Source organism: Balaenoptera acutorostrata, chromosome 8 (assembly GCF_949987535.1).
Source record: "Balaenoptera acutorostrata chromosome 8, mBalAcu1.1, whole genome shotgun sequence".
Taxonomy (NCBI): domain Eukaryota; kingdom Metazoa; phylum Chordata; class Mammalia; order Artiodactyla; family Balaenopteridae; genus Balaenoptera; species Balaenoptera acutorostrata.
In genome coordinates, this window is record NC_080071.1 from 59,359,954 (window position 1) to 59,373,720 (window position 13,767).

The window sequence follows — 13,767 nt, forward strand, 5'->3', positions numbered from 1 at the left end:
TTTTTCGTTTGTTTTTGTTTTTTTTGTTTGTTTGTTTGTTTTGTTTTTCTTTTTTTCTTTTTTTTGTGTTTTTTTGTTTTTTTGTTTTTTCTTTTTTTTCTTTTTTTGTTTTTTCTTTTTTCTTTATTTGTTTTTTTGTTTTCTTTTTTTTCTTTTTCCTTGTTTTTTTGTTTTTTTTTCTTTTTTTTGGTTTTTTGTTTTTTTTTTCTTTACTTTTGTTTTTTTGTTTTCTTTTTTTTCTTTTTTTTGTTTTTGTTTTTTTTTGTTTTTTTGTTTTTTTTTCTTTTTTTTCTTTTTTTTGTTTTTTTTGTTTTTTTGTTTTTTTTGTTTTTTTTTGTTTTTTTGGTTTTTTTCTTTTTTTGTTTTTTTTTGTTTTTTTTGTTTTTTTTTGTTTTTTTTTGTTTTTTTTGTTTTTTTGTTTTTTCTTTTTTTGTTTTTTTTGGTTTTTTTTGTTTTTTTGTGTTTTTTTTCTTTTTTTTGTTTTTTTGGTTTTTTTTGTTTTTTTTGTTTTTTTTTGTTTTTTTTTGTTTTTTTTTGTTTTTTTTGTTTTTTTTCTTTTTTTGTTTTTTTTTGTTTTTTTTGTTTTTTTTTGTTTTTTGTGTTTTTTTCTTTTTTTTGTTTTTTTGTTTTTTTTGTTTTTTTTGTTTTTTTTTCTTTTTTTGTTTTTTTTTCTTTTTTTTTTTTTTTTGGAGTCCCATTTTTTGATGGTAATACTGCACTGATTCTAAAGGAATATGCAGCAGTATGGGACAGTGAGGCAAGAAAAACAGAAGTTATATAGTTAGTGTCTTTAAAGTCTAAAAATTTAAGCTATTAATTAAAAAACCTTACATAGTTCTCAGCTATAAGATAACTGTGCGTAGATTGGGAGCAGATATCTGTGCATGGATTGGGAGCTTTTAGCTTTGGAGTGGTTTTTGTAACTCTGTTTACAATAAAAAGGACAGAAGAGCGTGTTACATTGACGAGGTCCCGTTCTTTCCTATGAGCATAATCTTCGCTTGTCCATGAGTCTCTTGAATTCAATGTCTTTCTTTAAGGTGAAAATACTAACTTTGCTGGTTTCTGAGCAGGAGAGGTGATATTTCTCCAGTCTTTGTTTCGAGAGGTTTATGATGTTACAACCCCTCACTTCTCCCTTAAGAGAGGATGGCATTGGAGCGCTGAATACCAATGAAACTATCAGCGCTGAAAGACCTTCTCATAGCAGCTCTACACACGTCTTTGTATTCGTCGTCACACAATCTGGAAATGGCCTAGGAAAGTCAATCAGGTAGAACATAGGTATAATTAGGGGGAAAAAAAAATGTTCGGACCTTAAAAAAACAAAAAAAGCATCATTGATAAGCCACACATCTACATTCGTTTAGATAGTTCATAGTTACTGCTACTTTGGATAGCTGATATCTACACTAACTGACAATTCCCTAAGGTAATAACCTTTAAGGGCTATGATTAGATTGCTGGGGCAAGGGGTAACTTGCCCTAATAACTTAGAGTTACTTAAAAATTGGGTTCCTAATGATAGGCTCCTAATAGCAATATCATCTGTTACCTACACACGTGATCCTTAAACGTAATGGACATACACTTGGGCAAAATCAGTGTTTACTCAGCTATTCAACTTCTATTCAGTTTTCATTAGTTATTACATACTCTAAGAAAATTTTAATCAGGTAGGTATGTGCTGAAGGTAGGAGAGGTCTAATGACAAGCGCTGAAAGGTGCTATTTCACTTGCACATAAATTATGGTAGAAAAACATATTATTCTAAAGTACCACCAAGGTACCACAGAAAGTATCAATTTTAAATGTGTTCATTTCAGTTGTGAATTTTGCTGTATACCCACCAAAAATCATAAGCCATAAGTATTACTTTGTTCCATGTACGTTACCATTTATATTAAAAACTCATGTACTTTCTACAGCCAGTATCTGAATCCACATTATACCTTCCAAGTATAGGTCTCTCAGGTTAGCCACGGATGCTTTGTCTAATAAACTCATGGGACTGAACTGTGATACACATACACACACACACACACACGAACTGCAAGCTGAGTAAAAAACAGTTAAGAGGGAATTCCCTGGTGGCGCAGTGGTTAAGAATCCGCCTGCCAATGCAGGGGACACGGGTTTGAGCCCTGGTCCGGGAAGATCCCACATGCCGAGGAGCAACTAAGCCCGTGCGCCACAACTACTGACCCTGCGCTCTAGAGCCCGTGCTCTGCAACAAGGGCAGCCACTGCAATGAGAAGCCTGCGCACCGCAATGAAGAGCAGCCCCCGCCCGCCGCAGCTAGAGAAAGCCCGCGTGCAGCAGCGAAGACCCAATGCAGCCATAAATAAATAAATACATTTATTTATTTATTAAAAATATCAAGACAGTAGAAATAGTCCAAAACATCAATTATTAAAAAAAAAAAAAAAGACAGTTAAGAGTGGTAAGTAGATTATGTAGGTACATATGATTAGGGATACAATTTTAAGAAATTATTCATGTATGGTTATATGTAAGTGTAGAGGTTCAAATGGAAAACCATTAAGAACAGATTAAATATGATTTAAAGTATTCTGAATTATGGTTACAGAAGAGACAATTTTTTTTTTTATAATGTGGGATCCCTGTATAAACCATAAAAGACACAGGAAATACGAGGCCAACGGGTCAATAAGCTCTTCAAACTGTTAACAGCTTTCCATTTTCCTAATCACTGCTTAATATAATTTAGCTACAGATGTGGCTTCAGTGGCTGACAGAAAACCCCAGTTAGTGATTTCACAGCCTTACCTCTAAGTTCTGTGCTCTTTCTTTGCTAAGAGGAGTGAATAGAACATTCAGGTTGTTGTCATCTGCTAAGGAGTGAAGGTCAAAGTAGTATTTGGCATACACACTGAAAGGAATATTCATATTAAATTGAAGTAGCTCCAGGACGTGCCTTTCCATCTCATTCCTGGGGGAGGAGGAGAAGACAAAAGCAACACAGGACAATTTTAGTCAACTGGGCTATCTTCAAAAATACCATTCTGAGCTACTAGGATGGCTCTAAATACTGTTTTGAAACAAAAAATGGCTACCCAGCTGGATTAATACCCTAATGTTCAAACAAGGTACAGCTATTTGTGGTCCTTTCTGCGTCCCAGCACTTTGAGTCTGGGACAAGGGGGAAGAGGTTATGGCCCTCTTATGCACTCATGCTGCTGACTCAGGGGCTCATTCTTCAGAGTTCCATTAGTGCAGCTGTACGATTCATGCTCCACACTCACTCACAAGGCCCCGCTATAGTGATCAGATGAAAGGAATGATGGATGCTGTTTATTAGCTCTGAAGAACCTGCAGACATTTTCACCGGGCTGAGGACAGGAAGGGGCTCAATGAGGTGAAGACGAGCCAACACAAGGCGTGGGCACATCACCATGGCAACAAATGGGTCCCTCGAGAGCCACTGCTATTATCTCTGAGGGGGGAAAACTCTTGAGGCAACAAGGATTCATCTCAAGTAAATAAATAAATAAGCTACATTCGATGGGAAAGGGAATCCCCCCACCCCCACCCCGTGCATGGGGCTGTGTCAAAGGGCATAATGCAAGTTTCTGTTCACCTTAAAACGTTACTAGGGTGAGTTGTCGTCACCATGACAGGACAGGATGCACTTTTTAAGCTGAGGAAGGCAGTAAGATTATGTCTCAGCTAGACTAAACCCACTTTACGATACGACCTCTGATAGAGCAGTTGTTTCCCCCGGTGTTAGGAGAGCAGCCCAGAATGTTCAGACCTACCGCCCCTTGCCAGGACAGACTGCACACGCCCACAGAGGGCGAATTCAATGAAGTGGGAAAGTAGAGTGCTGGGAGCAGGCTTCTGCTATATGACCATATCCAGCCATTTGCTTGCCAAATGTTTAAGTAAATAAATATAAAATTAGAGTAAATCTTACCACTTTCCACAGCAATCACTTTAGAGAGTTGATTATATAAAAATGATAAATACCCAAACAAACATGCAAGTGGCTTATTTTACAATACATTTGGTTTCTTGGTTTTAAAGTGTTAATATTTTATCCATTGGATAAATCAACAAATGCTCCATGTTCTCCTGTATGGAGAGCAGAGTATGAGCAGAAATGAGGTTTCTCATTTGTTGAACTTTAAACCTAACTGAACCTACTTCCAAAATTAATTTCCTGTTCATACGGCCAGAAGTCTATAGAAATGTAAATCAGATAATGTTTTGATAATCAGCTAATCAGGACTTAATTTACTACAAGAATAAATGCACTTCACTATCTCTTTTATATTTTCTCCACTAATACATTTTAATTGTGTGGAAATACAGTACTTCATAGGATTAACATGTCTATTAATAGAGCTTTAATCACTGAAGAAAAGCATTATGCCTACAGAATATGCATCTTCTGTGTTTTTTGCTGTTTTTAAATGGCTAGGTGGCTGAAGAGCCTACCACTTACAGGCGCAGCAAACTGTCTGAACAGCAGCTGCTCAGTTTAACTTACTCTTTTGAAGGGAAATATATATTTAACAAGACACAGAGATGTTAGAAAGTTTTAAGGAAAAGCTGATAGACAGCAATTTTTCAATTCAGACTCAAAATGAGACCATTACAAATAGTAGTCAACAGCAGAGGGATGAAACAAATGTGTATTAAACACTTTGTTGTAATGCTTTCCAACTCCCAAAGATCATAAACAAAAGCAGCCTATTATAAACATAACTCCTGGTGATTCTCCGTTCTACACAGAAAAGCGTTGTTTAGAATTAGTTTCTTCATAGCTGGACAGTGCCGCCAATGCTCCTGGGCTCAATGTCTATGAACACCCACACGTTTCCCTGCATGTTCTCGGATGTTGTACCTGGAACCAGAGCCCCAGTCAGCTCAGTTGCAGATTCTGAGAAAATTTCAGCTGCCATCATGGCAGGGATGGTGTTCACGATTACAAATTTTCCTTCCTTCAAGGGACCAGTTTAAAGACTGATGATAGTGTTGGTCAACGTCACTTTAGTTTCTGCAACTTCCCAAAGTACTTCTATTCATTTCAAATTCATTATCTGCTGTTACACTGTTTGCTAAGATTGCTACCAGCAATATCACCATGACCACCTGGTTTACATGATCACCAAAGTGGGCATTTTCACCAAAAGCCACTTTGACAGCTACTGACAGTCACTGGTCCCTTCTCTTAGTCACAACTTTCCTCGCTTCAGCTGTAAATATGCACTTTGGTAATTGTGAATTATCTAGAGTAAGGGGCAAAGGTAACAAAAACAAACTCTTGCCCCTGCCTGCCATCTTGATCGGCCTCTGCTGTCCAATATAATCAAGAGGTGTCCTTTCCCATTTTCCTGAATGCCACCCACAAAGACAGGTTCACTGTCAAGCGGGCACTTCGAGAGTCTGCTGGAATTACCTCTCTGGCTCATCCTGCTTCCCACCCTTGGGGCCCTTCACCAGAGCCAGATTGGAAGCCTGGCGTTTCATGCCAATGTGAGCGTGCCATCCGTGAGGAGAACCTGCCTAGTTAACTCAAGGCCCCACAAAGTGCCGCTGTGTTTGCTGAGTGCCCTGGGTGAGGCCCCAGGGATGCTTCCTGGACTACCTGAGAGGTAGGTGTTTCCTAACTCAGCAGACTTTAGGGGAGGAGACAGGAACACAGGGATCTGAAACCTTTATATGTGGCTACCTGTACATCATAGTTTCTGTAACAACAGAACCTCAGATAAAAAGGAGAAAAAGACCAGCAAAAGCAAATACACAATGTGTGACTCAGGTTGAAATTATAACCTGTCAGTAGTCTAGAGGCCCTAAGACCTTAACAGTGGCCACTTGCTTCAAAGACCAGGCATGTGCCCCTTAAAAATGGACTGGACCTGGTAGACAGCTTTAAGAAAGCTGTCAAGTTACTGACTGTACCATGTTGTTCTGGTAGTGAGCTTGTAAAATGTTTGGCAAAAACCACCAGAAAAATAATTTCAATTTATCAAGCAGAATATTACAACAATAACACATCAAGACCTACCAATTAATGAGGGGAAATACAAATTGTTATACTACAGCTAGATAGAAAGAAGTCTGTAATTTTATGTCTATTTCAGCTCTCTGCACAAGGTAACCTTTCTTAAAATGTAACATTTCTTAAAAATGTAAACTTTATGAGAGCAAATGAGGTATTGGAAAATGGTTAGAAAGTTCACGGTAACCTTACAAACTCACATGTCCTCAACTGTAATGTCCTTGAGGATCTGGCAGTAGTCCACATTCCATACAGCCTGATCGTCCCAAAACTTGGAGGCAAGAAGAATGGCTCCCAAAACAATTCTTTTCCAGTTAGTGGGGCAAATGTCGATCTCAGCATAAGTTAAAAGCCTTTCTAAGTAAACCTGCAAAAGTAGAGCACTGATCTTTGATTTTAGTTCAGTTTAAGTGCTGTGATAAGAATTGTTAGGAATGACAGATTTCATCTCTTTTTGACACCCCTTTTATTCCTAGGTTCTACAAAGACTTTGCTCAGCCAAGCCAAGGCCAGAGGCCAGGTCACAGTTGTAAGTCAGATATTTCTGTTAGTCTGATATTTCTACTCTGCCCGTGTGAATTTCCAACCCAATTTTGGTCACAGGAATGAAAGGACATCTCAGCAAAGGGCATTCTAAAGACACGCATTGTGTTATTACCTTCCCACTTGTCAAGGGCAGCACATACAGCCCAGTGTCGACTTCAACTGGTCAGTAAATGCTTGAGTGCCTATCACGTGCAATGTTAACTACAAGACTGGTGGTGGTTGCATGGCGATTTTACATAACGCTTGAGTGTGTAAAATTCTGGTAAGACTGAGCACATCTTTACCTTCTCTTCAGAGTCACCAGTCCTTTTGTGGCATGAACTTGAAGATAAAAACGGGTGGTCAAGAGAGCCTCCCAGTGGCTGCTGCGTGGCACAGCAGGACAGGCAGTCCAAAGGGGCTTTACAACTGTCAAGTATTCCCATATTTTAGTGCCTTTTTAAGGAACACACATGCATACAAAGGGTAGTCCTTTTCATATCCCCAATTTTTCACATCTCCATTATCATTTCATTATTCATTTCTGTCTTACATAATCTGCAGCTTAGTCAATTCTTTTGGTTTTAAGGTGGGAAGACCTGCCTGTGTCTGTATCCCTGGGGCTCCTCTAAACCTGCCGGTTTGTGAGATGATTTCATGGTTTCTTTCACATGTATCAAATGTCTACCCTACAAAGAACTGGATGGAGTTAACAGCTGAGCAAAGATTAGAGAGGTAAGCTGTGATTTGTTGTTACCTCTGTAGAAGAGTGTATATGCCATTTGACAAAAAGAAAAATGTCCAGTTTTAAAGAGTCTGTTTACTCTCTGAAGGGTTATCAGATTGACAGCTCAGATTCGCCCATGCCCTCCAAACTCTACTGTGTTTTCAAACACGGGTATTGAGATTATATGTTCTTAGTGAAATTCGGCTCCCATTCCCCAAAGAACTCAGCACTCTCTAGTACCCTAAGAACGACTCTCCCCGCAAGGTTCAACTCTCTACTTTATGGGACTAATCAGAGGCACTGAAACGACACTGGCAATCTCTCAACTTCCTCTCACCTTTGTACTGGCAAACTTGGTACACGTGCCGATATTCATTTATCCCACTTGCCCTCCTGTCTCGGAGGAAGCGAGATTTCTTTCTTTTCACTGAAGCTAACTCTCCTATGAATGAAGTTGATCCCACCTCACTTCTGCAGAGCACTGTGCCCACAGTTAGTCTCTTTTTGAACAACTTCTCCCTCTCTGTCAGAGGCTTCCTCCAGTGTGAATGCTTCCATGTCCCCAGCCTGTCCCCCACTGCCCCTCGACGGCGTCCTCAGGGCTGAGGCCAGCTCCTCATCTCCCATCCTCTCCTTAACCCACTTCAGTCAGCCTCCTGCTGCTACCACTCTACAGAGACTACTCTTGCCGTGGTCACCGGTGCCTTCACACAAACCACCCAGAGCTCTTTGTCCCAGAGCTCCACTCCCCAGGCCTTCCCTCATAAATGAAAGAGCACTGCCACACGCCCAGTCGCTGAGACCAAACACCTGCACTTGAGTGTATCCTGCTCCAATCTGTTAGAACTTCTTGTTATCTCTACCTTCACTGGTACCCTGACCGCTTTTCTGTCTGTCACTTCTGACTTGTATCGCTGCCACTGCCTAACTTCTCTGCCTCCCAAAAGACTACAGTCTGTTCTCCCCAAAGCAGCCAGGAGAGCCTCTTAAATTAAGAGTACTTTATGCGCCTGCTCCAGATCTGCCAGAGGTTTCCCATCAAACAAATACCTTCTTCCCGTGGCCTGCAAGTTACGAGGCCCTGTCCGGTACGGCCTTGTCCTTCCGTGACCTCATCACCTATGCTCTTTCCCTCATTCCCCGCTCGGATCACAATGGCCACCTTGCTTTTCCTTGAACACACAGAACAAGTTCCTGTCTCAGAGCCTTGCACTTGTCCCCTCTGCCCGTAATGCCAGCGTACCTGATCTTCCTCAGTTCAGCCAGGTCCTGGGTTCAAACATTACCTCTTTAAAGAGGCTCTTCCTGAGCTTTCTAGTAAGCCCCTCTAATCACTTTATCCCTTTACCTTGCTTTCTCTTCATGGTTTTTACCACTACTTGAAATAGTCATCTTTTAAAAAACACTCATTAAAAAAAAACACTTATACTTTGCTATACACCTGAAACTAGCACAACACTGTAAATCAACTGTACTCCGATTAAAAAAAAAAAAAAAAAAAAAATTTACATCTTCCACACTTGCTCCATAAAGGCAAGAACTTTATTTATCCAACTTGTTCTCTCCTCCACCCCCCACATGTAGAAAAGTGACACAGAGTAGGTATTCAGTGACATGGTATTTATGACATGAGCAACTTCTTGGTAGCATTTAGCGTTTGGACCATACTCTCCTTCTTGAACCTCTCCTGGTGTCTCTTAGGGTTCTCTGCTGGGTTTCCTACCACTGTAGCCACTCCTCTGGGGATCTGTCCCTTAAGTGCTGACAGTCCCTACAGATCTATCTTCTACCCACTTTTTATTTTACATACTTTCTCTGCATTTGAACAGCTACACTTAATTCCCTCCCTCTAGCTCAGATTCATGCTCCAATCCCATATATTCAAATGATTACTAGACACTGCCATTCTGCTGTCTCGCAGGTACATCAAGCTTAACTTGTCTACAAAGAAATGCCCCTCTTCCAACCCAAATACTCTCCTTCCTGCATTTCCTAGCTCTCCATATGCAAGCACCATTCCTGCCTCTCTCAAGCATGTGCTAAGCACTCCAAGTGGCCTGTAGCTCCAAGAAAAGGCCTGTGTCTGATCCAGTACCCACTGAGGGGTCTCTTTTCAAAAGGACAAGCCTCCTGTCCTAAATTCTGCCTTGATAGGAGCAGGCAGTGAGTGGCCTAAGTATTCCTTCCCTGCAGACCACGCAGCTGACTTTCCCCCCTACAGGTTTGCTATAGGGAGGAGTAAAACAATCCCAACTACCTCTCACTTGAATATGATTTATTATTCAAATGATAAAATCTTACCATAGGAATTAGGAATGGATGACAAAAAGGTCCTTACACAGCTGTAGCTTAGCAGGCTAACTAGAGTAAAGCCTTCTGAAGTCCTACTGGCACCCTAGTCCTGGGCAACTTCACATGCAGGCAATAAGAGGACAGCAGGGATGGTTAACACCATTATCCATTATCCAAGGAACAGAGAACTGAGGGCAGTAGTTCTCAATCAGGACACACATCAGAACTGCCTAGGCAGTACAGTCTGGGACTCAGCTTCAAACTACCCGGAACCTGTTTCTGCCTGTGGACCAGAGCGTTCAGTTATTGCCCCGCCCTACCACCACAACATGCGTCGTCTGTGTGTGCGCGTGTGCACTGTGCGTGCATGTGTCCCCTCAGGTGTGGAAGGAGAAACCAGAAATCTCTCCTGCTGCCTTTAATAGCAATTGTTTTGTGATGAGAAAAGCAATGGCAACATTTTAAATCATAATGATTATTAAAGCTCAAATGTGTATACTTTACTTTCTTTTGATAGGTTTCTCTTAATAAAGTTCTAATGATCATTTCAGGAACCTACTTTCATTTGGGAAAAACAGGACCATACCATGTGTACAAGACAGAAATTTCTACAGATGCTTTATGAAAGAAAAAATATCTTACCAAAGTTACTACTGCACTTTCAGCAGTTAGCTGTGCGGCACTACAAAGAGTATGAACAAATCTGTAAATGAATTTGTGTTCAGGATCATGCTCGAAGTATTCCTCTGGAATCTTTTCTCGCTGAAAGGAGAAAAAATGCAATCTATGTATCCATGGAAGAAAAATACTTAAAAGTACCCTTAAGATAGCAGTCTTCACACTTGGGCCCACGTGCCCCTTAAAATAATTTTGGTTGGGTGACATGTCTTGTAGTCTTTTAAATATAAACAATGGGATCCTAAAATACCACAGTGATCCAGTACTCACCACCATTCATTAAAGAAAAATACAGGCACAACCGCAGAAAATTTATGTATTTCCACGTTCCTCCCCACAGAATTCTAACCAAATGTAAACTATTGGGTTGGCCAAAAAGTTCATTTGGTTTTAAGTAAAAATAAAAGACACAGTTTTCATTTTCACCAAGCATTTTATTGAACAATATATTCACTAACCAAACAAACTTTTTGGCCAACCCAATATTTTTAGGCTCAGAAGTCTTGCTGATCACCATATGTCATACTTTTCTGTAATCAACTTTGAAAACACATTTCCAGTGTCCTGTAACCATAAGGCTCGAAGAATGTGCTGTCCTGTACAGCAGTCGCCAGCCACGTGTGGCTACAGAGCACCCGAAGAAGTGAATTTTAAAACTTTGTCATTTTAATTCGTTTAAAATTTAAACAGGTTTCTAATTTTCTTCTTAGAGGCCTTATCATATTAGGTTTATTTACAAATATTTATATTGTTTGATGCTATGGAAAATCATCCTTTAAAAAGATACATTTTCTGTTACTTGGGTATGTTTACTTACCTGCTCACTATTCATACAAAGTGCAACTCGGTTCATATCCATCAACCCCTTATACAACACGCCTTCGGGAAAATGACTAGACACAACATGGCGTGGGGAAGAAGACTTAAAGGAAGATGAATTTGACTTCGAGCTGGAGGAAGTAATTTTCTTCTAGTACTTAATTTCAAAGTAAATCAGCATGAAATAAACACAACTGTATAAGAGAAAAATACCACTTCAATAAAACTGACACTTACTGTGAGTGGATGTAATCTCTCATCAAAAATATCCAAGGATCTATCTGCATCTCTATAAAATAAGAATGTGCATTTAAAAAATTAATTCAGGAGTTACTATCTTAGTAAAATATCTGCTAGGAGTAGAGAGAGGGGTAGAGGAAGCTTAACCTTCAACAAAGCAAACAGTTTTATAAATTCTTCTCCTGGATTCCACCCTTAGAAAGGTTTCCTGACCTATTTTTACTCAGCACATCAAGTTCCGTGAACTCTTTTCTACAACAACCAGCCAGAGTTGCCTCTATAAGCACTGACCCTCCCTAACAGGCAATGCTAGTAAACCAATATATTTTCACTCCTCTAACCTCACACTGGAATATGCAAGAACATTTTATAAAGCAGTGGTGGTGGGCAATAAATTCTTCTAACTTCAATGAATGTGAATATGAGATTCATGGTTTTTTCCCGTTTTTTTCTCTTTAGTTCTTTATATTCTTATTGTGTATTTCTTCTTGTCTCTTTTAAATAGTTTGAGTTAAAAATGTAATTGTCTTTTTATTTTAAAAGAAACCAGGCTTTTTAATTTAAAATTTCACCACACTAGTACACTGCGCTCATTTGAACAGCGGTTCTCTAAATGTGGTCTGCAGGCCTCTGGGATTCTCCCCTATCCCCTCCTTCAGGAGGCCCAAGAGGTCAAAACTGCTTTTATAAGAATACTAAGACACTACCTGCCCTTCACATTGTGTGACATTTGCTATGGATGTATAAAAGCAAAAGTGGGTAAAACTGCTGGTTTCTGAGCATGAATCAAGGCAGTGGTACCAAACTGAATTAGAAGTCATTCAATTAGTCACTGCCACTTGCAGTTAAAAATCTGCTTTAAGAACATCCTTGATAAAAGAGTAAAAATTAATAGTGTTCTTAAACCTTGGTCCTTCTTTTTAATATTCTGAATAAGTGGAAAGTATGCATTAAGCACTTTTACATACTGAAATATGGCTGTGTTAAGGAAAAGTACTTGTGACTTGGCGGTAAGTCATTTTTTTCATAGAACATCATCTTTATTTGAAACACTTTTTTCATCGAACACCATCGTTATCTGAATGTACAACTGACACAGTCATTCTTTCAAAAATGAACAAAGTGAGCCTGTCACTTCAAGAAAAATAACTCTAAAGTTATTTGTTGCCAATGATAAAATTCAAGCCATCAAGCTAAAAATATCAGGATTTTTGGAAAACTTCTACCTTCTATTGTGAACTTGACAACTTCTCAACACTGAAAAGACTTTTCTGGTAAGACTGGTGGTGATACTAATAACAAAAGTGAGTTTTTGACACTGTCTAAAGAAATGTGAACCAATACTTTCCAAATGACCAACGTATAATATTATAAAGTCAGGTACAGGTAAAAAGACCTACTCAGTATGCATGACAGATCAATGGGTATTAATTTAACATAGTATTTATTACAAGTTCATTGATATGATTTAGAATTCCATTTTAACTAATTTAAGAAACTAGCACATGCAGACTTTTGGTACAGTATCAAAGAATATACCAAATTATCTGAAGGCTTTAAAAATACATCTTTTTCCAACTATATATCTGCAAGCGGCTGGATCTTCTTCATAGTGTTTCTTCAAAACAAATGACTGAAGACAGAATAGATATGAGAATCAGCTGCCTTCTATTAAGGAGATACTTTTCTCTCAATATTTTTTGTTGTGGAAAATAGTTATTATTCATTAAAAAAAAATGACTTATGTTAAACACTGGGGTTCCCAATCAGGGGTGATTTCGTCCCCCAGGGGACTTCTGGCCATGGCTGGAGACAGTTTTGGTTGTCGTAATGTGGAGGGAAGAAGGTGCTACTGGCATCTAGTGAGTAGAGGCCAAGGGTGCTGCTATATATCCTATAACACACAGGACAACACCCCACAACAAAGCATTATCTAGCTCAAAATTTCAATAGTGCTAAGGCAAACCCTGTTTTAACATACAATGGATTTAATTTTTTAAATTCTCAATTTCAATTTCTAATACAGTAAATTATCAATATAACCCATATAAACAAATACTCTTTGGGATGCTCAGTAACCTAAGAATTAAGGGTCCTAAGATAAAAATAAATGATTCACTTCTATATTGTAATAAAAGCACTCTAATAATAAAAGCTTATGCCAGTAACATCTATAGTTATTACCTAACACTAAACTTGATACCTTGTAAATTAATTAGCTGGAATAACAAGATAGGTTTTAAAAGAGCTCACCTGTTCTTTATGTGGTAATATATTGCTAAGGTCATACTGTGGAGGAAAAAAAATACATTGTAATAACTGATTTTTATCATATCAGGCCTGAAGACATTTTTAAAAAGGGGTTAGCAAGGAGGGAAGACCTTCCAGAGGCCCAGTGGCCCCGAAATCCTCTAATTCAGAACAGTACCACATGGGTGCTTTCCCCCTTGTTTTAGGT

The 13,767-nt window shown here is 39.0% G+C and overlaps 1 protein-coding gene across 1 annotated transcript in view; it reads right to left on the reverse strand.

Annotated features, from left to right (window-relative positions):
- Window positions 1-1,139: 1,139 nt before the first annotated feature.
- LOC130708698 (cyclin-Y-like protein 1) overlaps window positions 1,140-13,767 on the reverse strand; it is a 33,467-nt gene continuing 20,839 nt past the window's right edge. Inside the window, exons 5-10 of the mRNA XM_057551348.1 lie at window positions 13,563-13,598; window positions 11,307-11,358; window positions 10,215-10,334; window positions 6,229-6,395; window positions 2,791-2,953; window positions 1,140-1,256 (exon numbers count right to left, since the gene is read on the reverse strand). Coding sequence (XP_057407331.1) covers window positions 1,140-1,256; window positions 2,791-2,953; window positions 6,229-6,395; window positions 10,215-10,334; window positions 11,307-11,358; window positions 13,563-13,598 — 655 coding nt within the window. The remainder of the gene's footprint in view (window positions 1,257-2,790; window positions 2,954-6,228; window positions 6,396-10,214; window positions 10,335-11,306; window positions 11,359-13,562; window positions 13,599-13,767) is intronic.